The 26,612-nt window shown below is 42.1% G+C and overlaps 1 protein-coding gene across 30 annotated transcripts in view; it reads right to left on the reverse strand.

Annotated features, from left to right (window-relative positions):
• Positions 1–26,612, reverse strand: part of pknox2 (pbx/knotted 1 homeobox 2) — a 422,222-nt gene that overhangs the window by 77,083 nt on the left and 318,527 nt on the right. For all 30 annotated transcript variants that reach the window (XM_059639012.1, XM_059639008.1, XM_059639006.1 and 27 more), the window contains 2 exons: positions 17,417–17,588; positions 6,525–6,713 (listed from right to left, as the gene is read on the reverse strand). In XM_059639012.1, coding sequence (XP_059494995.1) covers positions 6,525–6,713; positions 17,417–17,588 — 361 coding nt within the window. The remainder of the gene's footprint in view (positions 1–6,524; positions 6,714–17,416; positions 17,589–26,612) is intronic.

Genomic DNA, 26,612 nt, shown 5'->3' on the forward strand with positions numbered 1-26,612 from the left:
GAAACTCCAGTTATCCAGGGGGTCTTGTTAAATGTCATTGATAGAAGGATTAGAAGGGACATGGGGAAAGCCTTTTCCATTAAGCAGGTGGTCTAGATTTCACTGCCTGGTTGACTGGTGCAGGCAGAGATTCTTAATCCATTTAAAGGGTACCTGAATCTGAACCTGAAGCTCTGCTACCTGCAAGGCTATAGACCAGGCGTTGGGAGATGGGATTGGAATTAATCTTTAATTCCTAGGACAATCCTTAAGAGTTAGCTACTGATTTGTACAAGATAGTTGTTGCCTTTGTTTATCTAACAAAACCAAACATGCCTCAAAGCAGATAGCAAGAACTGCATATGTTGGAGTCAGAAAGAATGGTCCCAACCTGAAATGTGAGCTTTCCTGCTCCCGTGATGCTGCCTGGCCTGTTGTGTTCTTCCAGCTCCATACTATGCCTCAAAGCAACTAACTTTATGTGAAACACTGATATTATACTTGATAAAGTAACAAATAAATACAAGATTGACTTTCTTTAGTTTAATAATGCAGGATAATTAAGGCCTGTAGTTGTATCTCATGATACAAGAAGCAAATCTGAATAGTGTTCTTCTCTCTGTCACAGCATCCCTCTGAAAATGTGCTGGTTTCAACACTTCACAGTAAAGAGTCAAACTGTTAGTTTTTCATTTTTATAGATCAATAAATTCTGTACTGTTATTGTTTCACATCTATATATATAATTGCACTCAAACAGACATACACACAGGCACACAACAAGATAGCTGTTGACAATGCGTAGACATGTTGATAGACACAAACTAACGCACAGACAGACATACTGACAGACATACACACAGACATCCTGACAGACACAGGCGTGCAGACGCACATAGAAACAACATGCAGACATACACATACACATGGACAGACATACACACACACAGACAAGAACACACGCATGTTGACACACGCACACAGATATAGATACTAATAAACACACATACAGATACAGATACTGATTGACACAAACATACACATTCACACACAGACACAGATGCTAATGGACACATGCACACACAGGCAGACAGATGCTAACAGACACAAGCATACTAAAATAGGCCGGAAAGCAGGCTGTGATGAGAGAGCAAGAGTTTACAGATGGATATTAAAAGGCTTGGAGAATAGGAAAGAATTTGGCAGATAGAGTTTATTGTAGATAAGTGTAAGGTTGTCCATTTTGGTTGGAAACATAACAGGGCAAAGTATTATTCGAATGGAAGTAGATTCAACATGTGTCAATGCAGAGGAATCTGGATGTCTTTTGTGGATAAATCACAGATGCAAGTGCAGAACATGATCAGAAAGGCAAATGAAATCCTAGCATTTATTGCAAAAGGACTGGATGAAAAAGATAAAGAAGTGTTATTACAATTATATGAGGTGCTGGTGAGACCACACCTGGAACACTACATCCAGTTTTCGTCTCCTTACTTGAGAAAGGACACGGTGGCACTGTAGGCATTTCAGAGGAAGCTCGCCAGACTGATTCCAGGGATGAAAGAGCTGTTGTACAAGAAACTGTTGAATAGCTTGGGCTTGTATTCAATGAAGTTCAGAAGAATGAGGAGGGGTCTGATTGAGTTTTATAAAATGCTAAAGGGGACTGATAAGGTGGATGCTGAACAGATGCTCCCCGTTGTGGGTCAGTCTCAAACATGAGCTCATAGATATAGAGCAAAAGGAGGTAGGTTCAAAACTGAGATGAGAAATAACTATTTCCCTCAGAGAGGTGTGAATCTGTGTAACTCACTGCCACAGAATGTAGTGGAGGAAGAATAAATCAACAGATTCAAGGAAGAAACAGATGGGTTTCTGATGAAAGGCAGGATAAAGGGCTATGGGGAGCAGGTAGGAGAGTGGAGTTGAAACCAGGATAAGGTCAGCCATGATCATGTTAAATGGGGAAGCAGGCTACAAGGGCTGAATTGCCTAGGCCTGCTCCTATGTCAATTCAAGCTTCTCACTTTCATTCCTGGTTAAGTGCAACGTATATACATCACAATACTTTGCACAGACCACTGTTTTGATTCACAAGGGCAATAATTTCTGTAGTCACTCAATTAGGTCTTTTCCTTCAATTTCTTACTGCTGTACAGGCAGGAAAAGTAAGTGTTTGTATTTACATGGTGTCTTTAATGACCATAGTGTAATCTCAAAAATACCTCACAGACAATAAAATAGTTTTTTGTTTTCAAAGTCTCTGTTGTACCGTAAGAAACACAGCAGCCAATAAACACATACAATGATCTGTCTGTTACAATATTTAAAAGGCTTCTGGTTGGGTGCATAAATAGGAAGGGTTTAGTGGGATATGGGCCAAAGGCTGGCAAATGACACTAGACATGGTCGACATGGTTGAGTGGACCGAAGGGTCTATTTCTGTGCTGTACATCTCTATGGCTCTACAAGCCGAACAGCAGCAATGGGATAAGAATCAGCTCATCTGTTTTAAACATGTTCTTTAAGGGTTGAATGCTGGCAGAAAACTCCCCTGCTCATTCGGAGGTTAGACAGGGGCTCACTTTAAGGTTTATCTAAAAAGCAGAACCTCTTACAGCAAATCACTGAACTCTCAACTATGAATAATTCAAAAACTGAGCAAAAATTGATTTCTGGCCTCCTCCTTCTTAAAGCTGGCTTTAAGAAGTTCATCATACTTTTATTACCCCAGTTGTCATTAGCACTATCTAGCCAACTCTGTCAAATATTAGGCAGTGGATTCACTAAGTGAGTGAATCAAATCTTTTCAAAAGACAATGGAACTCAGGACCCAAAATACAACAAGATTTCTCAGTTTCAGCAGCAGCCACTAGATTGCTGTAATGATGATGGTGATGGCTGGCATTTAATTAAAACGCTCATTACACAATCGCTGGCTGGTATTATTTTGTTATATCCATGAGAAAAAAAAGTCCCTTGGTGTTAAACGTTTTTATTATTACTCACTGCTTTAAGATTATTTCCAGGGATACTAAGAGGAACCAAAAGATGTAGTGGGCATAGTGTCTGCAACAAATCATCCTCCAAATGGTGAGGCATTGTAGACCTGCACCCAGCCCAGTAAAGGTGCAAAAACAATTGCAAATCAACATAAAATGGTCCAGTAATGTAAAGAAAAGCAAACATAATGGCTCAAATGGTTGAGCTGTCATTAGAATTTCAAAAAAGTCAGAGATGCATCAATTAATTAGGACACGTGTGTGTGAGAGAGTGAGAGAGACAGTGAGTGGACTGAGAGAGTGAATGAGTTTGAGAGTGAGTGTGAGAGAAAGAGAGAGAGGGAGACAGAATGAGAGAGGCAAAGTGAGACAGAGTGACAGCGTGACAGAGTGGGAAAGAAAGTGAGTGAGAGATTGAGTGAGTGACAGTGTTGGAAACAGAGGTATAGACTTGTGATTAGGTCAAATAAATCAAGCAGATTCTAATGCTCAGAGTTGCAAATTTGTCCTCATTGATGCACTCAGCAATAATTATTTAAAACCCGATGATTTTCTGATCCTGTTGTCAAGTGCAGAAACATAAGCATTTAAGAAACAGGAGCAGCGGTTGGCCATTTGTCATTTGAGCTTGCTCCATTATTCAGTATAATCACGGTTAATCTTGTCCCTTGACTCCACCTTCCTGCACTCTCCTCCTGTTTCTTAATGCCCTCAACATTCAGAAATCTGTTGACTTCATCTCAAATATATTCCATGGCCTCACCATCTTTAGACGTTGGGCTAGGGAGTTCTAAAGACTCTGGCCTGAGCAATGCAATCCCTCCTCATCTCAGTTATAAATGGCTGCCCATTTTACACTGTGGTCCAAGTTCCCCTCAGGGGTAGGTGCTTGTATGCCAAAGCCACAAACCAATGACAGCACCCCCAAACCCCAGATGGGGGTGGGGGGTGCAAATCCGGGCCCAATAACTGGGGTCCAGGCTCTAAGGGACCCACTGACCTCTGGATGGGGTCATGGCTGTTGTTTATGGGATGGGGGTCTGGGCATACTGGGTAAACAGAGTGCACACAACAGAAAGAATTTACGGTCGCACTATTGTGACTAGTATCTCTAAACTCTTCAATCATAGAAAATATCCTTGACTTATGCAACCCTTCAAGAACATGGCGAATTTTCCATCTATCAATGAGGTGATTTTTACTCCACTATATACAGAATATAGGTCTAGTCTTTTCTGTTTCATCTCTCACCTGGCATAGGTCCAGGAACCTTTATGACATTCCCTTTGAAATCTACGTTTCCTCAGATAAAGAGACCAAAACTGTACATGGTACTCCAGATCAAGTGTCGTGGATTCTTACATTCCAATCCCTTAATAATAGTGGCTAACATACATTAGTCATAATTTCTTGCTATATCTGCGTGCTAACATCCTGAGACTTCTGTATAAGGGTAGCCAAATGTCTGTGAATATGAACAGTTCTCATTCTCTAACTGCTTGTTTTGCCATTGTAGTGGGACATTCACATGTCTCAACACGATAGTCCATCTGTCATTGTCTTGCCTAATTACTTAAACTGCTTTTATCACTTGCAGTCTCTTTGTTTTTCCTCACGTTTACTTTGCCATCGATCTTTGTAATGTCACCAAAAGTAGACCTCTAGGTTGCTGCTGTGTAGATTGTAAATACCTGAGGTCCAAGCACTAATCCCTACTAGCTACACGCGAAAAATGCAAGAACATGGTAAATAAGAGCTGCTTCCTGCGAAACCACATTGACACTGCTCAGTCCTCAGTGCTCAACCACCACAATCCCAATCATAATTCTCCTGCTATCCTGATGACTGATGTCAGACGAGCCACCTTGCAGTACCTCCTTTGCTTTCTCTCAATTCTTGAATAACCATGTTATATTAATTATGTTCCAATCTTCGTTGGAATCGTTTTGGATCTTGGAAACTCTTGAGAGATCAAAACCACTATTTCTGTCACCACCACTTTCAAAACCCAAGAACGTAGACTAAGTCTAGAGAATTTATTACTTTTTGCTCCATGCCATTATTTTGTAAAATGAATATTCAAACATTCCTTATGTTCACTAGAGCCATGGTTTCTCACAACTTCTGGGATTTTTATGTCCTCTACCAGGCAGTCAGTACAAAGTACTTTATTTGGCACAGTGGCTCAGTGGTTAGCACTGCTGCCTCACCCTGCCAGCCATCTGGGTTCAAACTCCAGCCTTGGGCGACTGTGTGGAGTCTGCACGTTCTCTCTGTGTCTATGTGGTTTCCTCTGGGTGCTCCGGTTTCCTCCCACAGGCCAAAGATGTGCAGGTTAGGCGGTTTGGCCATTCTAAATTACCCCATAGTTAATAGGGATTAACCATGGGAAATGCAGGGTTACAGGGATGCTATGGGGGTGTCTGGGTGGGATGCTCTTCAGAGAATTAGTGTGGAATCACTGAGCCAAATGGCCTGCTTTCACACTGCTCAGATTCCATAAATCTACTCAATGGTTCTCTGATTTAAAATCTCTGCCATTTCCTTATTCCTAGTCATGTTTTCTCCTTCCACTGTCACTAAGAGATCAGGCTTTATTTTTGCTAGATCCTCCCTTTACACAATGTATTAAAGCTCTTACAATTTGTTTCTATACTTTCAGTTTGTTTAATCTCACGTTCTAATTTCCTTTCTTCAGAGCTGTTTGGAACTGTGAGCTGTTCTGAAAAAGGGTCAATGAACCCAATACATTAACTCTACTTCCTCTCCATAGATGCTGCCAGACCTGCTGAATTTCTTCAGCAATTTAAGTTTTATTTCTGACTTTCAGCATTTCAGTATCATTTCTAATTTCACCCTCTTTTAAAACTTGTTGGTAATGATGATTTTTCAAAGGCTCTCAAGCCTTCAATTTACTACTTTTATTTGCAATGTGATAGGACATAAGTTTAAAGCCCACACAATAGCTAGGGACCAAAGCTGGGCACAAATGTGCAGCTCTCTGTCTAATCACGACCCATTCTCTTATTTTGACCCAAATTGTTACTCTCTTCTGGCTTTTAATATACTGCTTTTGAATTCACCCTTCCCTGAATCGTCCCCTGCCACTAGCCTTCCCACAATGTAATTATCACACACCCTTGTTTGACAAGTCACAAGAATACTTGGTCCGAGCCTAATTAAAATGCAGTATCTCCCTGCTGAGCAACTTCCTCTCTCTCCAGTGTTGGTGCCAATATGCCATGGATAGAAACCCTTGCCTCTCACACCTCTCTCACAGAATCATAATAAACCAACACATTTAAACTCCCACCTAATCATGCCTAATCCAATCTACACAGGGCTCAGGCAAACATGCCAGGTCCTCAACGAGTATCAATCACATTCCCCTCTTAATTGGGAGGGGCATATTTGGACTTTTCTTTAAAATTCAGAATTCCTTCATGTTAGAACACGCCACCTCTGCTTGTCAGTCTGCCGATCTTCACCCAAAACCCAGGTCATTAGGCAGCTTGATCACTGTCTTTTCTGCAGCCCTACCTGCACTGGTAGGGCGTGGGACACTGCTGTTGGAGAATATGGGCCCCCCAGGTCATTCCGTAGCAGGTTGTCGCTGTGCATCTTTGTCTTGAGGCACGTGATGTAGCGGTTACAGAAGTCTTTGCAAAGTTCGTTGACCTTCTCCAACTCCAGCAGGTGGATCCGCAGAACCTGGATGGCTTTTACCATCTGTAACAGAGAGATGGGGGGGGGGGGGGCGATGGGGGGGGGGGGGGGGGGGCGAGGGGGGGCGGGGCGGGGCGAGGGGGGGGGCGAGGGGGGGGGGAAGAGGGAGAGAGGGAGAGGGAGAGAGGGAGAGAGAGAGACGCGGGGGGGGGAGGTGGGGGGGGCGAGGAGGGGGGGGAAGAGAGAGAGAGAGAGAGGAAAGAAGGAAGGCAGGAGGGAAAAAGAGGAAGGGAGGGATGGAGTGAAAGAAATAAGGATGGAAAGAAGGAAGGAAAGAAAGAAATCACCAATCTAGTCAGCTTCAGCACAGTCAGTCCTTATTACAAGACAGGTCAGTTCACACATTTCATATTTTAACCATCAACCCAAAATGAGGTCTTTCACCACACTGAGGCCATTTTCTGACAAAAACTCAGATTACATCGCTGTTTGTCCTTCCTCCACTGAATTTTGCACAGGGTGACACCACTATGATTTGCTGGTATTCAGTGGCAACAGTTCAAAACTGTATGCTCAGCATTCTGGGCCAGGGAATACGAAGTCAGTTTTGTTCAACATTCAAAATTCTGCAGGAAGAAGTAATTACTCAATAACAACTATCATTTCCATTTATATACTAGTTTTAATAGAGGTAAACTCCTCAATAGTGGAAGTATTAAAATGAGGATTCACTAAGTGTTAGAATTTGAAGAAGTGGAATGATCTGAAGAGGAAGCCCACAGTGGGACTTGCCAACAAGGATGTGTACTTTAAAAACTGAGGGGTTGCTAGATTTAGTGCCAGTGTAGATCAGCAAGCAGTGCAGCATCGGTGAATGAGTTGTGAAGGAACATGATTACTGAATCTAATGAAATTACAACAACTTAACTACACTACCTTTTGGAATATAGTCACAGTGACCAGGATTAATCCCCCACCTCCATTTCACATATCAACTAGTTGTTGTCAGAAAGGCAATGAAATTAGTTTCAGTGAAGGGAAAGTCAGTCAGTTGCTCCACTTCACCTCTATCCTAAACCACTATTGGATGAGAATGAGCAAGTGTGTGCGTATGTTGCATACTCTAGCACGTGTATTTGCACGCATCTAACTCCCAGGTAAAACCAGGTGCTGCCTGTCCCAGTGAGAAAATGCCCTCCCAACATTAGCTAAGTTCCTTAGAAAGAGTAATCTCCAGTGAGCTCTGCAACGTAAGACGGTGCACCGTCATTAATCTCTACAGCAAATCATGTAAAAAGGACTGTGTATGACAGGTATTCTAAGAGCGTACATCGATCTGGTGTCTTATTTTTCTTATCTTGTTAAATTAGGCTCCATTTGTTCGACTTATCTCCTAAGCCCAAAATATATGGTTTTCCATGTGCCTTTCATACTGTAAAGAACTTGAAAGTCTATAAAAGATTGGAAGGCTGAAAATAATTATTGCCCACTCAGATCCAATTTCTCTTTCCCAAGAGCTCAAACTTGAGCGCAGAGATAGTAAGAACTGCAGATGCTGGAGTCAGAGACAACACAGTGTGCAGCTGGGAGGAACACAGCAGGCCAGGCAGCATCAGAGGAGGAAAGGTGACATTTCAAATCAGGACCCTTCTTCAACAAGGGGGTGGTGGGGGTTTGGGGAAGGGAGCTCTGAAATAAATAGAGAGGAGGGGTGAGGCAGGAGAAGGTAGGTGGGATGGTGATAGGAGAGTGCGGGTAGGGAGTTGTGGGCATTGGTCAGTGAGGTGGGAGGGGCACATAGGTGGGAGAGAAGATGGACAGATCAAAACTGATCTGTCATCTTTCCTCCAATTATCAACAAGCTTTAAAACTTCTAGCAGTGGCTCAATATTATTACCCAATCAAACATAACTTCTCTCTACTCTTCTCAAATTTTGTTGGGTCTGTGCTGTCTTCCAATCTGAAGTGACAACTCTGTACTTACAGGACCAGAAATTTACAGCACACAAGGAGAGCCATTGGCATGTTGCGTCTATACTGGCCAATATATGTGCTACCCAGTCTATTCCCCACTTTCTAACTCTTGCGTGATTAAAGGATTAAATTAATTCTCGGACATCGAGTCGCATTTTTAAACAGAATCAAAATGACAGCATCCATCAACCTTTCAGTCGTTGGGGTCAAGATCCCCACCACCCACTGTTAAGAAAACCTCTTCATCCCCTCTTATCCTGCTTCCAATTCCTTTAAATTTATGTCTGTTAATTATTGACAACTCTGCTCAGGAAAATAGGTCCTTCCTGTCCACTCTGTCTACACAGATAATGGCAGACATGCTGAGCTTTTCCAGCAACTTTGTTTTTGTTCCCTATCATACTTCTCTATTTCAACAACAACAACTCTATCCAATCTTTCCTCATTGCTAATATTTTCTATTCTTGGCCACATCGTCAAAACTCTTCTGTTACCTCTATGTTTCCTCAACTGCACTGGCGAGAACTGTCTTCAGTACTCTAACTGAACTTAGTTGCCCATTATTAGTTGTTTGGAGTGTTGGCGTGGTGGACCTTCTCCACAAACTGCTTCTAGCCAATGTTTCTATAACCAAGACATTCCTAGACAGTATCAGCAGACTCTGAACTAACAATGTGACATGGGGATGACTGGTTTAGGTTGGGTTCTCCTTTCTCTGTCTTTACACAACAACCTGAAGACTTTCAAGGTCATCTGTCTGCTGGTAGGAGCCCATAAATGGCAGGTCCTGATTCATAACTTCCCACGGTGGGATCCAGTTCTACGAGCATGATGACACTACACATTATCATCCTGTATTCCCACCCTTCAATGAAGTTTTTCAACCAAAGGTAGTGAAGGGTTCAAGTTATTGGATTTGTTAATCCATTTAAATAAAAATAAAATTGCATTTAAATACTTACTTGTGTGACCTCGGTACGTCCCAAAGAACTTCACAGCTATTGACAAAGCCTTTTGATTTGCAGAGACTATTGCAATGTAGGGAAACCAGTTTGCATGTGGCAAACTCTAGGAATCAGTCATGTGAAAACAGCCAGTTAAATTTGTTTTAGTGAGGCTGATTGAGGGATAAATGGCCAGGAATCTGGAAGAACTTATCCGTAAAATATGTCATGGGATTTTTTTCAAGTCTACTTCAACGGACCATTTGATTTAATAAGATAACAAGGTGTACAGCTGGATGAACACAGCAGGCCAAGCAGCATCTGAGGAGAGGGAAAGCTGGCGTTTCAGAATCATTTCTGAAGAAGGATCCAGGCCCAAAATGTCAGCTTTCCTGCTCCACTGATGCTGCTTGGCCTGCTGCGTTCATCCAGCTCTACACCTTGTTATCTCAGATTCTCCAGCATCGGCAGTTCCTACTATCTCTGAACCATTTGATTCAATGCTGCATTTGAAAAAGGGGACAGTCAGGGAGGCCAGTTAGCTCAGTTGGTAAGATGGTTAGCATATAGATCAGAACAACACCAACAGTTTAAGTTTGATTCCTTCTGGCTGTGGTAGACTTGGCCCCGTTTCCTCACCTTGTAACTCAGTGTGACAAAACTGCCAAGAAGAGAGCTCAGGATAAAGTATCAACTGACATTGAGCCAAGGACCTACCTGCATTCGACCTGAGCACATAGGAATGAATTGCACCTCCAACAATGCAGCCCATCCTCAGCCGTGCACTGAAGAGTCAGTCTGGATTTTGTGTTCAAGTCTCTATAACTTTCCAATTTTTGGGACAACAGCCATAGCTGACAGCCTTATTGATGTTTAGCAAGTAAAAGTAATGCCCCTATAGGGGATTGATACAAATCCTTCATCAACGAGTCGTTTTTTAAAAACAAGATGTGCAGTGGTATTTTAATGAATTAATTGCAGAGTATCTCTGTCCAGGAATAATACTTCATTTGGGGCCCAGATACAAATACCTGTGCATTCCTAGTAATAAGCCTCTAATAGTTGATACCTACCAAACAATGTAGACAAGAGAGTCTGAGCAAGGAGCTTTGGATCAAATTCCCTTTCCAGTAAAGCAAGGACTAAACGCAGCTCTAAAGCTACAACTCAAGAGAGAAAGAGAAGCTTGTTGTTTAAGTCACTGTACAAGGGCATGGGGGAGGGGATAGTTAATAAATATGCCAATTACTGCAGCTCATTTGCACAGAAACTCTCATTTACTGCCCTGCTGCAGTATATCTGTTCTGATAAAGACCTACAGTCGGGTGTAAAAATTGAACGGGTCATAAAAAATACAGATGCAAAATTAATTGACTTCACAGTGCTTTCTGGCTGATTTGGCAGATAATGATGAATTCTGACCTTTTCTAATTACTGTGTGAATGTACAGGCCCGTGGAAAACTCAGCAATTATCAAATAGGACAGGCTGTGCAAATCACTACACAATGTTACCGACGGCCAGGACCCTTTAACGGTATAGCATTCACCGTTCTCTTCACCTGAGCACCCTACCACTGGCTTCTTCCTGTCTCATGGCACCTCTGATCTTGATCCAAGCATCGCATTCAAAGATGCTGCCAAATCAAATTCGTACAACTAGTCCTTGTTGGTCAGGGCTAGTATAACAGCCACTGAAAGACAGTTCGAGAATGATATGTCCACAGAGTCAGTTTGGGTTGAGGTCAGGAACAAGAAAGGAGCAGTCACTTCTGAAGAAGGGTCCAGACCTGAAACAACAGCTTTCCTGCTCCTTTGATGCTGCTTGGCCTGCTGTGTTCATCCAGCGTTACACCTTGTTATCTCAGACATTTTGTTGTTTTTTTTACAGGCTCCCTAATAGTTGCAGAGAAGTGGAGGAGTGGATTGGGAGGCAGATATTGGAAAGGTGCAGAAGTCACAGGTAGTCACGGGTGACTTCAACTTTCCAAATATCGATTGGAAACTTTTCAGTTATAATAGTTTAGACGGAGTGGATTTTGTCCAGTGTGTTCAGGAAGGATTCCTGACACAGTGTGTAGATAGGCCAACACGAGGAGAAGCCACTTTGAATTTGGGGCTTCGCAACAAACCGGGCCAAGTGTTAGACCTGTTGGTAGGAGAGCATTTTGGCAGTAGCGATCATAACTCTATTACTTTTATAATAGCCATGGATAAGGACAGGTACATACAGCAGGGTAAGGTTTATAATTGGGGGGAGGGTAATTATAATTCTGTTAGGCAAGAACTGGATAACATAAATTGGAAACAGGTGACGTCAGGGAAGAGCACTAATGAAATGTGGAGATTGTTTAAGGAATGCATACTGCATGTGCTCGAAATGTCTGTCCCTAGCAGGCAGGGAAGATGCAGTTGAGGGAGCCATTGTTCTTGAGAGAGGTCGAACAACTGGTTAAGAGGAAGAAAGATGCTTATGTAAGGTTTAAGAGACAAGGAATGGAAAAGGCTCTAGAGGTATGCAAGTTATCCAGGAAGGAGCTGAAGAAAGCGCTTACGAGAGCTAGTAGGGGGCATGAGAAAACCTTGGCAGAAAGGATCAAGGAAAACTCCAAGGCTTTTTACATGTACACGAGGAATAAGAGAATGACCAGAGAAAGGGTAGGGCCGATCAAGGGTTGTGAAGGGAATTTGTGTATGGAGCCTAAAGAGATAGGAGGTGTTCTTAATGAATACTTTTCTTCGGTATTCACAACTGAGAGGAACCTACTTGCAAGGGAGGACAGTGTGAAACAGGCAGGTAGGCTAGAGGAGGTGAATGTTAGTAAGGAAGATGTGCTAGGAATTCTGAGGAAGTTGAAGATAGTTAAGTCACCTGTGCCTGATGGGATTTATCCAAGGAATCTATAGGAAGTGAGGGACGGGATTGCAGGGCCTTTGGCAGTGATCTTTTCGTCCTCACTGTCCATGGGTATAGTGCCAGAAGATTGGAGAGTGGCAAACATCATTCCCTTGTCCAAAAAAGGGAATAGGGGTAATGCCGGAAATTACAGACCTGTTATTCTTATTTCAGTGGTGGGCAAATTATTGGAAAGAGTTCTGAGAGAGAGGATTTATAGTCACTTGGATAGGCACAGTTTGACTTGTGATAGTCAGAATGGATTTGTGAGGGGTAGATCATGCCTCATAAACCTTACCAGATTCTTTGAAGAGATGCTCAAACACGTGGATGAAGGTAGAACAGTGTGAGCAGTATACATGGATTCAAGTAAGGCGTTTGATAAGTTTCCCCATGGTAGGGTCATGCAGCAAGTTCGGAGGCATGGGATAGGTGGAAATGTGGCAGATTGGATTCAAAATTCGCTGACCCTTAGAAGACAAAGGGTGGTAGTGGACAGAAAATATTCAACATGGTGCTCAGTTACAAGTGGTGTACCACAAGGATCTGTACTGGGTCCCCTTCTATTTGTGATTTTTCTAAATGATTTGGATGAAGGAGTGGAAGTGTGGATTAGCAAGTTCGCGGACGATACAAAGGTGGGTCGAGTTGTGGACAGTGCAGAGGGCTGTTATCGGTTACAAAGGGACATTGATAGGATGCATTCGGGGGGCAGTGTGGATTTGCTGGGCTGAATGGCCTGTTTCCACACTGTAGGGATTCTATGATTCTACGATTCAGAGCTGGGCTGAGAAGCAGCAGATGGAGTTTAATCCTGAAAAATGTGAAGTGATTCATTTTGGAAGGGCAAGTTTGAATGCAGAATACAGGGTTAATGGAAAGATTCTTGGCAGTGTGAAGGAGAAGAGGGATCTTGGGGTTCATGTCCACAGTTCTCCGAAAGCTGCCACCCAGGTGGATAGTGTTGTTAAGAAGGACTGTGGTGTGTTAGCTTGCATTAATAGAGGGATTGAGTTCAAGAGCCTTGAAGTTATGCTCCAGCTATACAAAACCGTTGTTCGGCCACATCGGGAGTATTGTGTCCAGTTCTGGTCACCTCATTACAGGAAAGATGTGGAAACGTTGGAAAAGATGCAGAGGAGATTTACCAGGATGTTGCCTGGAATGGAGGGTAGGTCTTACGAGGAAAGATTGAGAGAGCTAGAGCTTTTCTCTTTAGAACAACGAAAGATGAGAAGTGACTTGATAAAGGTATACAAAATAATCAGAGGTGTAGACAAAGTGGACAGCCAGAGACTTTCTCCTAGGGTGGAGGTAGCTATTATGAGGGGGAATAGTTTTAAAAAGTGAGTGGAGGTAGACATAGGGGAGATGTCAGAGGTAGGTTCTTTACTCAAACGGCGGTAGGGGTGTGGAATGAATTGCTGGAGAGGGTAGTGGAGTTGGCCTCAATAGGGGCATTCAAGTGGCTATTAGATACGCATATGGATGATAGTATAAGGTAGGGGTGGAGGTTAGATAGACCTGAGGATTAGGGTAAACGTTCGGCACAACAATGTGGGCCGAAAGGCCTGTACTGTGCTGTACTCTTCTATGTTCCAACAGGGATACTTGTAGGTAAGGGTGTTTCCAACACTGCTTGTGGACCAAGAGGAGCGAGAGTACTTCCATTTGGGGCCCCAGTTTAACTGCAATGATCTAATCTTCAGCAGCTACTGTGGCCAGCTAACCAGCCCATGATTAAATCTTCAGCAGCCCTATCCCAGTGACTGGAGAACTCCTCCTTATGTAGAAGGAGTGACAGGGTAGATGCAGGTAACATTTTTAAACTGGCTGTAGATTTTAGAACTTGAGAACACAAATCCAAACTGTTGGGGACGGCACTTTTTTCTTTCTTTTATTCATTAGCGGGATGAGGATGTCACTGACTCGGCAGCATTAATTTTCCATTCCTAATTGCCCAGAGGGCAGTTCAGAGTCAACCACATTGTTGTGGGTCTGAAGTCAAAAGTAGGCCAGGACAGGTAAGGATGGCAGTTTCCTTCCCTAAAGGATATCAGTGAACCAAGTGGGTTTTAGATTCTTAAATCCAAATATTTACTGAATTCAAAGTCCCCCATCTGCCGTGGTGGAATTAGAATTTGGATCCCCAGAATGTTATCTGGGTCTCTGGATTAATTAATAATACCACTAGACCATTGCCTCCTCCTTAATACTGAGGTGATGAGATTTTTTAAAACTCAAATTGCTGAATCTTTGAAACTCTCTACCCCAGGGGGCTGTGGGAGTTGTATCATTAAGTGTAATTAAAGATTGGCATTTTTGAAAACTGCTAATGATGTAATGGTGTATGGGGATATTGTGAAGGAAAAAGGCACTGACATTGATAATCACCATGATAGTATTGAATGGCACTCCAGGCCTTACAGGCTGAATGGAGTGCCCCTATGTTCCTACGACCCGAACTTAAGACCCTCTCCCCTGTAACTCTGACCAGATCTCCGTGCCAACTCATGATCAGCCCAAAGCTCTCTCTTCCCTTTCCCTCTGAATGCTTTTATCCTCCCTCTGGTCCTACCTTGCAGCTATCTATCATCAGCCATTCCATCTGACAGCTGGCTAGCCTCTCAACCAGGGCTGCTGCTGACTGGCTAACAAACAAGGTGTTCAGAATGGCCTTGCCATTAAATTCAGCCGTAGCTCAGATTTTCCGTCCTCCTGCCCTTTCAACAGGTTAACCACTGCTCCCACTGGCATCATTGTGGCCAAATTCAGCACTTTCCCAGACTCTAAAAAATTCTATTAAGCTGCATATGATGGAAAAAGTGGATTTGGCTCTGTAGCTCCAGCATGAATGAGGTATAGGCTAATCAAATGGGAACAGCAATCTTCTGAGGTGAATGTCATTGTTTGAATTGGAACTGAACTAGTTAAAGGGTGATCTCGATCCTCTTGTTTGGAGTACAACAGCAGATTGAACTATTTTTACCATTCTATCGAGTTGAATTGACTGATTGGATTCCCTTACTACATTGTTCATTCAACATAACCACAAACTACTCACTAACTATTCTCAGCCTTCTGTTTCTTTTCTCTCCCACCTAGCACCCCCACACCCAAACTTCCCCCCTCCCACCTCACTCACAAGCACACGTAGCACTGACATGGCCCAAAGCAACACTTTTTCATGTTGCCACGCTTCCCTTTCAAAGCAGCTAACAGATAATTAAATGTTACATTAATCCTTCGGGCTTCATTAATATTCATAAAGCAAAACAGTCATGGTGCTGACGAGAAGCATCAGCCAATGAAAGCACTGCTACCTATTTAGGAAGTCTCCAATTTAAAAACAGCACAAATCACGCACTTGTGGTCTCAATCTTAGAGTGTATTCCAATAAAAAATCTGCCAATCAACCTCTCTGTTTACTGTTTGTGGGATAATCAATGGTTAACACCCCAGGATCACGGCTAATATCGCTGTCAGAAGTGAGCAATCATTAGTGTCACTGTTGATGGGCTCAAATCCATGGTCTACAAGTCCCAGTTTAGAGATCTAGGGGCTCAGTACTCAGAGCTCATCAGCTCTGATTTTCTCTATTCTGGCAGGCACCAGCTGAGAGGAGGGGATTCAGACGCAGGAGAAGGGAAGCTGCTAGGTTTCAGGTCCTTGCCTTTCTCACTGACTGATCACATGACAGAATGACAATTTTGGCTCCTTGGACATAGGACCAAAATAAATGAGCAACTTCGATCATTCATTTACTCATTAATTTGTTGATGTTTCATCCACATGCATCAGGCTATTTTGAATTAACTCTTTGGACAGAATGAGTTAATGGAAACCTCCAGAAGCTGAGACAGCTGCTCAACTGACAGAAGTAGGGTAACAGGAAATGAATTCCTAAGGAAGATAGATGCTTCACTCACCCTTGGCACTGAAACCATATTAGAAATTGCTAAAAAAAAACACGAAGTGTTGGGGAAGCCTGTTCCAAAGCGGAGTCATAATCGGACTCAAAACATTAAAAATTTCTCTCTCTGCAGATGACTGCTGAGGTTCTCTCGCAATTTGTGTTTGAATTTCAGACGATCCACAGTAGCTTGCTTTTACTTTAGAAACTGTATCGTCTGCATGTTCGCTCCAATCAGCACTCACTCTTTCTCCTAATTAGCATGCTCATATCTCTCATTGGGGGAAATGAAATAAAAGAAGACAAGAATAGGTTTTCTAGTTACCAATGTTAATCCTTTTCGTACAGTGGATTAGTATGGAGACTCAGTGGGAATGGATTCAGGCTTGTACTAACCACTCTGGAGTAAATAACTTGTTATTACCTCACTGTCTAAAGTTTCTGCAATAAAAATAAATAACCACTGGGTCAAAATAATAGATACTACATCCCAGCAAGAAGTCAAAATCTTCAACAATTGAAGGGTTAAGCTAGGCTGGGAGAAAGATAGACTAACCTTGCAGGGGAAAGCTAACATGTAAATACAATAAATTGCCAAAAAATGAGTCATTACAGAGGCTAGCCCAAGATCTGAACCAGGTGGACAAGAGAAAAATTGGTCTTTAACGGGCTTGACTTTGCAGAACATCAACAGGGGTTCCAGCTCAAGTTACAACAACTATAAACTCTTATTCTCGGTACAGTGCACAACATGTAATAGACTTCCCGTCATTGGTGCCTGGTTAGAACCATATGGCAAGTGACGTTCTGCCTCTGATGTAATTCAATAACTGAGGTTGAAGGAAATGATTTAATTGAAAGACCTTAAATATATTTCTAATGGCAAATTTGGTCACAGTGATTGATTTTAATGATTAAAAAAGTACTTGAGAGCCAGTGACTCTCACAGAAAAATGCTTTCACACTTGTAATTAGCCATTCATTTACATGGGAAATACATTTTCATTTTTTGCCATCAATAGTTAACAAAGAGTAACGCACCAAGCTGTCAATCTCAGGATCATCGCTGAAGAAGGGTTTGTGCTCTTGCTCCTGCTGGTGAACGAAGTTCTCAATGTCAACATCGAAGCTTGCCGAGGTAATGCACTCTGACCCCTGCGTTGCCTGCTCGCATTTCTCAAACAGAAGAGCGAGGAGTGGAAAGAGCGGATGTCTGGAGGAAGAGCGGAGTGGGGCAAAAAGTGGAAGACAAGGACAGAATTGAAATAGTCAACTTTCACTCAGCAAATCAATTGACAACTGAGAATCAAAAGAATTCATGCAGCCAATGTGGAGATACTCTGGGAGTCAAATCTATTTCAGTGGTAGCACAGTTTGAAATTGAAGCACTGAGTCATTACAACATGACCAAACCTTCCGTCTGTTCTGAAGAAGGGTCCCAACCCAAAACGTCAACTTTCCTGCTCCTCTAATGCTGTCTGGCCTGCTGTGTTCCTCCAGCTCCACAATATTGTCTCTGACCCCAGCATCTGGAGTTCTTGTTATCCCTTCCTTCTGTTTGTTGGTTTCTGTCTAATTCCTTAGAGAAATTGGCTTATGACACCAACCGCCAATTGCAATGACAGCCAAGAATACTTGCATTCTTCATATATCTGCAATTTTATAGGGATTAGGTCAAAAGACTGAGAAATAGGAACAGGACTGGGCCATATAACCCTTAAGGATAGAACAGGAGGAGTGGGACTTATCGTAGAGCTTGTCCAAAAAGCTCGCACACAGCCACATTGGAACAAATAGCCTCTTTCTGTGACACATGATTCTCAATGGTGGAGTAAAAGGAGACAATATAACGCACTGAAGATCACACAGTCAAGGTGGAAACTGTTTAACCTTGAAATCTGTTTAACAGGGCACAGGGTGTTCAGCAACCATGTGGGAATCCGGATAGCAGTAAACTGTTTTCAGTTCCTCTCATTAGACTTTTGACCAGAACTGCAAACTTCCAGAAAAGGTGTTATACATGCATTTGTGTGGCTAAATCTCACTTAATACTTACTTGAGAGCAATGATCACAGACTTTTCCCCCAACCAGGATAGGAAAGTATTCACAACACAGTCAATTTGTCAGTAGGAAATCCAGATCAGAAAATATGAAGATACATCTTATTACCACACTGTTTTGTTATTTTTGTACAAGATAAAATAGAATTATGACAAATTTAATTCATTTGCTGACTGAGTATTTGCTAACAGGCAGGTCACTTCTGGTTAAAATCTAAAAGTGGTTTCCAAAAGTTTTTATAATGTCACATTACTTCAGCTTTCCTTTTCTAAATTACTGAGAAGGATGGGAGTGTGTCAACTTTGACCTCTCTCTTCATTTGTATATATTTAAAGAAGCTCTTATTGTCAGTTTTTATATTCCTGGACAGTTTGCTCTCATAGTTTATCTTATCTGTCTTTATTATCTTTTCAGTTCTCCTTTGCTGGATTCTGAATTTATTCCAGTCTTCAGGCTATCAATATGATGACTGATACCCATTACGACAACATGGTTTACAACGAGAACATAACATTCAGGGATATTTGACCTTTCAGAGAGACAAAGAATGGAAAAGGTGTTAGGGTAACACTGTTGACAAGAAATGAAATGAGGATAGTTGTGAGCGATGATCTAGGCTCGGATGATAGATGGACCACATGGGCAGAGGTATATAAAGAGCAAGGGAAAAGCGAAATTGGTAGGAATAGTGTAAAGAGCCCTTAAGCATTAGCCACTCCAAAGGAAAGGCTATAAATCAACAAATAGTTGGCGCATGTAAAAAGAATACAGTACTAAGTATGGGGTGGCTTTAATATTCTTGTTTATTAGGTTAATCAAATTGAAAAGGGTAGCACTGACAATAAATTCATCAAATGAATTAGGGACAATTTCTTCAAGCAACATGTCACAAAGCCAACCCAGACAGCTAGCTAACTTGGATTTGGTAACAGGTAATGAGTAATGGGGCAGGTTTAATAAATAATCTCTTTGGAAAAGATCCCCTAGGAAATAGTGATCATAACATTGTAGAATTAAACATTCAGTTCGAGAGTAAGAAACTGGGCTGGAAACAACAGTGTTTAACTTGAGTAAAGAAATTACAATGAAACAAGGACAGGCTTAGCTAAAGTGAACTGGGTGGACAGATTAGTATGAAGGCAGTAAGCAGGCAGCAGCAGACATTTAAAGAGGTAATTCATGACTCTCAGCAAGGACACATCTAAATAAGGAGAAAAGATTCCAGGAGAGGGATAACCCAACCATTCTGAACTATGGAAGCAGAGACAATATGTGCTTTGAAGGGGGATCTGTTCAGTCCTGTTTCTCTTGAAGAGGAGTGCTGTCAATCTGGTGCTGAGGTGTCTGTTCCATGGAAAGCAGAGTAAATAACTGAGTTTTTTTTTGAATCAGACAGAAAAAGCATGAGTGGGTGGAGTCAAGCTCATAAAAGCTCAGGGTTTTAGTTTACCTTTCAGCTGTTGAAGTTGGGGTTTTGGAATTGAAGCTGCTAGATATAGCTCTTTCTCTATTGCTGCAAAAAGCTTGAGATTTTTCTCTTTCGCTCTCTGCTGCTAAATCCATTCAGTCAGTGTTCTCTTCTTCTAGACTGGAAGAGATAGCAAGTGAGGGAAATCTATTTTGCTGAATTTGCCTTTGCCAAAGATGTGTTTATGGGATGCAGCTTTATTGGAACAGTTGATGAGTAATAGCTAAATAATGTATTATTTCGATAGAGCTGAAGTTGTGCCAACTGTTTTTTTTTGTTTGTGTTTTAACCGTGACATAAGAATAAAGTGTGTTTGTTTAAAGCCTAGCTGTGTGACCAATCGATCACATTTAGAACACAGCACTTTAACACTTGCCTTTAAGAAAGATAAAAGTTAGGGTCTAGGCAATCTCCTTTACATATTTTGGCAGGGTTTGATTTGGTCCATAACAAAAGTTAAGGAGAGTATTTGTGCTGAAATACAAAGCATAAAATGAGGCCAAAGTCAATGATAGCCATGAAGACTGGGGGTGGGTTCAGAATCTAACAAAATAGGACTAAAAGATTAAAAAAGATAAACAGAATAAACAAGGCCAAACTGGTAAAAATTGTAAAAACTGACAATAAGAGCTTCTTTAGATATATAAAAAGGAAGAGAAAGGTCAAAATTGACATAGGTCACTTTGAAAATGAATCTGGAGAAGACAGCTATTGGGGAACAAGGAAATGGCAGAGGTGTTAAACAGTTAGTCTGTATTGTCTCTATCGTGGAAGAATCTTCAAACATTACATTAATGCTAAAGATTACAGGGGAGGAATTATGTACAATCAATATCACTAAGGAAGTAGTATTTGACAAATGAATGGGCTAAAGGCAGTTAAGTGCCCTGGCCTTGATGGTTTGCATCCGAGGATCCCAGAAGCAGCTAGAGAGACAGTGGATCCATTGGTTGCAATTTTCCAAAATTGTTTGGGTGCTGGAGAAGTACTAGAGGATTGGAAAACTGCCAATGTGACATACTTATTCAAGAAGGGAGGGAGGCAATAAGTGGATAACTATAGGCCAATTAACCTAACATCTGTTGGAGAAATACTGGAATCAATTATTAAGTAATATCAGAACAATGAGAAAATCATAATCAAATCGAGGAGAGTTGGCATGGCTTCATGAAAATGAAATAATTTCTGACTAATTTATCAGAGTTTTTCCAAGGAGGTCTCAGCCAGAGTGGATACAGGGGAACCAGTAGATATGTTTGAACCTCCAAAAGGCATTTGACAAGGCACCCCACAAAAGATTAAGTCATGAGATAAGGGTATTGGGAGTAGTAAATTGGCGTGGATAGAAAATTGGTTCAGGGGCAAGAATCGGCAAGCAAGAATAAGAGGTTCTTTTATGGGTTGGCAACTCTGGCTGGTGGGGTACCACTAGGATCAGTTTTGGTTTGCGCTCTATATTACTAACATGGAGGAAGGAAGGGAAAATATCAAAGCCAAATTTGTAGACAATGCAAAAATAGATGGAAAGGCGGTCTCAGAGAGGTATATATCAGTTTTTAGGAAGATGTGTTAGGTTAAGTATGCAGGGAAAAAAATTTTTCAAACAAAGTATAATGGGGGAAAATGTAAGGTTGTATATTTTGGAAGGGAAAACCAAAGAACAGAACATTAAATGAAGAAAAACAGCAGAATTCTGCAACACAAAGGGACTTAGACTTATGTACAAAAGCTAACACACAGGTGCAGCAGACAATCAGGAATGCTAATGGAATACTGGCCCTTATGTCAAGGAGGGTTGGAGTAGGAGTACGGAAGCCTTACTTGAACTGTATAAGGCACTGGTAAGACCACAGTGAGACCAAATCTGGAGTACAGTGAGCAGTTTTGGTCTCCTTATTTAAGGTAAGATATTATTCCATTGGAAGCGGTTCAGAGAAGTTTCACTAGGATGAACGCTGGTATGGAGGGACTGTCTCATCAGCACAGATTAAAGAGATTGGCATTCTACTCACTCCAGTTTAGAAGAACAAGAGGTAATGTCACTGAAACACAGAGTCCTAATAGGCTTCACAGCTTCACAATGCTGAGAGGATCTTGCCCTTTATGGCACAGTCTAGGACCAGAGAGCATAGTCTCAGGATAAAGAAGCACCAATTTATGACTGAGATGAGGAGGAATTTCTTTCTCTGAGGGCTGTGACTCTTTGGAACTCCTTGCTACAGACTGCTGAAGAGGCAGAGCCCTTGTGTATACTTAAAGCTGAGACAGCCAGATTTGTGATCAGTAGGGGAATCAATGGTTATGAAGAAATGGCAAGGTCCATGTCAGAAATGTCAGATCAGCCATAATCCTACTGAATGGTGGACCAGGCTCAAGGGGCCAAATGGCTTACTCCTGTTCCTATTTCTTATAGCTTTATACAAAAAAAAACGTCTGGGAACAATCCTGCTGATTTTAATGGTTGGAAGAAAACACCAGCCCAGGAGGAACATAGTTAGAAGCAACAAAATCACTCCAACTGCTACTCTGATTCCAAATGCCACAGGGTCCTCTTAGTAATCAGGAAGGTCAGCTCCTGCACACACAATGAGAGCACTCAGCTATCCATCCTCAGTAGCATTCCTACCTTCATGGCAATTGCTGTTCCAACACAGCTACTCGGTCAAATTTTGAACAAATCAAAAATTCTCAAAACTTCAAGCAGCAACGAGTCATCTTGTTTGGTTCATCTTGGACAGCGTTTTCTCTTCTAACATTTTCATACTTTCTCTGACCCCTGCCACACCTTAAACCTCCTTATCGATCCTCTCACCACCAAGAGTGACCACGGACACTTACCCCCTGATTCTGGTCATGAGAATTTGCCAGAGTCCTCCACATTGACGTCTGTGCGAAGTAAAAACTGAAATGGATTGATTTTTACCCTGCATTTTAGGTTCTAGAAAGAGGTCTGAAAGTGGGTCTTAAGCTGCTGGTTTAGCCAGTATGGCATAAATAGTCAACTTGACCCAGGAAGTGAAGGCTATGTTGGAGACGTGAATCTTGAGACAGCCCTATGAAATACCTTCTGTTGCTCATTAAAAATCCCACGATAAACTTGACTACTTTTGTGGGTCTACACCTCAGGAGGTGATAGCTTAGTGGTATTAATTTAAAATATTAATCCAGGGACTCAGGTAATGTTCTGAGACACCATGACAGATGGCAACATTTGATTTCAAAAAGAATCGAAGGATGATAATAACACCGTTTTCAATCATCAGGCAAAAAAAACCTACTTGATTCATTAATTCCCTTTAGAGAAGGAAATCTGCCATCCTTACACAGTCTGGTCTACATTTGATTTCAGAGCCACAGCATTGTGGCTGATTCTCAAGAGCACTCTGGACAATTGGGGATGGACTGGCTAGGCAGCAAAACTCTCATCCCGTGAACAAATGAAACATAAAGGTCTTTCGGGGGTAAACACTGTCAATGTCAATTTCAAGTGCTACTTCAAAGCCAATTTCCTCACTGATAAAACTGTGAAGAGGGCCTTTGAAACAGATCACTGGGGTACTTTGTCAGAAGTTTACCATTCGAGAAACATTTATTGCAGAAATCTGCTAAAGACCTAATCTAGAGAGCGCAGATTTTGTGATAATTTAGCTTACAGGAGTCACTGAGGGACAGGATATGGTTTGTTATGGCCATCAAGCTTGGGATCACCACTGCACTGCACTGCACAATAGGCAAGTGGTCGCAACAAAACCAGACAGAGAAATACCGGTTGTTGGAGGATAGAGGAGCAAGGTGCTTGAGAACTTTACCCTTTCTACTCTGGAACCTCCTTTGTGAATCCTGTGCAGACTGAAAACTGAAAATCTGTACTCTCTAACTCTGTTGCAGATTGTAATGGCATTAGGTTAGCAATGCTGAACAGTTCTCAATGAATGTGAGGGAACAGCTCCTTCCCGTCACCAATAAAACACAATAGTGACATAATAACCTCAAGTCTGGAACTTGTAACTTGGACTCAACTGAATTTTTCATTCTATTGAATCGTGTTTTATTGCAAAGAATCCCAACAGGGTCTAACTTTATCACTGGAATTCAAGGACCACATCCCAGCTGCTGGGAACAGCTGCCAGAGCTGAAGGCAATTTCTCTGTGTCCCATCGACAGACCTTTGTTGGCACCAAACACAGATGCAGTTCGGCAGTGAACTCCTTACAGCTAGGAAAGCACACAAGGTGTTTACAGCAGCTGTAAAAGCTTGAAACACCCAGTTTGGCAGAATAGCTTGCTTCTCAAAATAATGCTGATCAAATAGCCTTCGTGTTAATTCAGAAATGATCCACAATGTTTTTCATGACTCATTTGATGTAACCAAGCAAACAGGTCATGCTAGTTAATTGATCACTGTATAAGCCACATTCATCATTGTATAGCCCCCATTTCTCCACTTCCACACCCCGCGCTCCTCACCAAATCTGGTATAACAGTCTTCTTTCATTCCTTCTCTGTGCATATCCTGGTCACCATCAAAACTTCCACCTCCAAAACACTGCCTATCTCCTCCCTTCATCTACTGGTGCAAAACCCACAGTAACTTCACAGGTCTCTCCTCGCTAACCTCTTACTTTGTACCTTCCATAAATGTGGGATCACCCAAAACCTCTGTTGCTAACGTTTCACTTCACTGCAAACCCTGTAATACAAAGGTACCCTGGGCTCCTGCCTCAGCAGCATCTTCATTTCAGAGTTTGTATCACTGTTTTCAAACTCCTTCCTGACTTTGCTCCTTTCCATTACTCTAACCACCCTTAATCCTGCAAACCTCTCAGCTCCACGTTCATCCAATTCACGCCTTTTGCCCATCTCAGATTTTTAATCAGTCTACCATGGGTGAACATGCACTCACCTGCAAAGTACTGAAATTCTAGGCATAAACTTTCCAATGCTGTTTAAAATCTCTTTCTTTAGTAGTCACCAATGTTAATATAACCCTTTGTGTCAAATGTGGTTTGATAGTGCCCCAATGGAACTCATTAGGGTGGTTTTACTAGAATGCATGCCATTTATGAAGGCAAGTTGCTGTTGATTGTGATTCAAAAACAATCATTGGTTGTAAAAGTGCATGAAATGTCATGACAAAATGCAAGCCCTTATCTTTCCTTTGAAGAAAGGGTTCTACAAACTACAGCAACATAAGCACCAACATACAACTGGAGAGGATATTGTTTTCCACTCAAATTCTGATCATGGGGTGCAGCAGAAAGACGGCAAACCTCAAAAGCTCCCCCACAGGGCAGGTATGAATGGCTTTCTTTTTCATCATTTCCAGTACTATCCTTCAAGGCTGCTTATTCATAGGTCCAGCCTCCATAGCCCTCCTGCAGTTAGAGACTTTAAAGCATGAGTTGGTCAATTTGCTTCAATATTATAAAATATAGATATCATACAGCAAGTCAAAAACACTGCATTTTAGACAAGCACAGCAGCATCTCAAGGTAGGTCACGGCTTCCACCAAAGCATTCAATTTGAATTTCAGGAATGTGATGAGGAGTTGTTTTGCATCAATGGTGCTATTTTTGACTATTCAATCACAGATGTGAAATCCTTTTCACATCCTACACTAAGCCTCCTGCCCCAGTACCGCTCGGCTCACCTCCTATGCTGCTAAATTATCTCCAGTCTTACTCTGGATGTGCTGAACCAAATATCAATATCAAGGTAAAACCAAAAGAACTGTGGATGCTTCAAATCAGAAACAAAAACAAAGATTGCTGGAATAGCTCAGCAGGTTTGGCAGTATCTATAAGAAATCACAGTTCATGTTTCAGCTCCACTGATTCTTCGTCAGAACTAAATATCAAAGGATGGATCAGTGGATTATTTTGAACAGAAAATCAAAATCAGATCTCTATCATTTTGAAATGTCAATGATACACTTTGGGTTTAGAGCAGGACCAACTGTGGTACATTTCACTCTTCAAAACAAACAATTCTATTTGTTTAGTGATAATGAGAACTGCAGATGCTGGAGAATCCAAGATAATAAAATGTGAGGCTGGATGAACACAGCAGGCCCAGCAGCATCTCAGGAGCACAAAAGCTGACGTTTCGGGCCTAGACCCTTCATCAGAGAGGGGGATGGGGTGAGCGTTCTGGAATAAATAGGGAGGGGGGGTTGTCAATGTGGACTTCACCAGCTTCAAAATCTCCCCTTCCCCCACCGCATCCCAAAACCAGCCCAGTTCGTCCCCTCCCCCCACTGCACCACACAACCAGCCCAGCTTTTCCCCTCCACCCACTGCATCCCAAAACCAGTCCAACCTGTCTCTGCCTCCCTAACCTGTTCTTCCTCTCACCCATCCCTTCCTCCCACCCCAAGCCGCACCTCCATCTCCTACCTACTAACCTCATCCCACCTCCTTGACCTGTCCGTCTTCCCTGGACTGATCTATCCCCTCCCTACCTCCCCACCTATACTCTCCTCTCCACCTATCTTCTTTTCTCTCCATCTTCGGTCCGCCTCCCCCTCTCTCCCTATTTATTCCAGAACCCTCACCCCATCCCCCTCTCTGATGAAGGGTCTAGGCCCGAAATGTCAGCTTTTGTGCTCCTGAGATGCTGCTGGGCCTGCTGTGTTCATCCAGCCTCACATTTTATTATTCTATTTGTTTAATCTGTTTTACGTTTTGTCTACACAAGGTTCATTTTT

The sequence above is a fragment of the Stegostoma tigrinum genome, chromosome 32, assembly GCF_030684315.1.
Source record: "Stegostoma tigrinum isolate sSteTig4 chromosome 32, sSteTig4.hap1, whole genome shotgun sequence".
Lineage (NCBI taxonomy): Eukaryota > Metazoa > Chordata > Chondrichthyes > Orectolobiformes > Stegostomatidae > Stegostoma > Stegostoma tigrinum.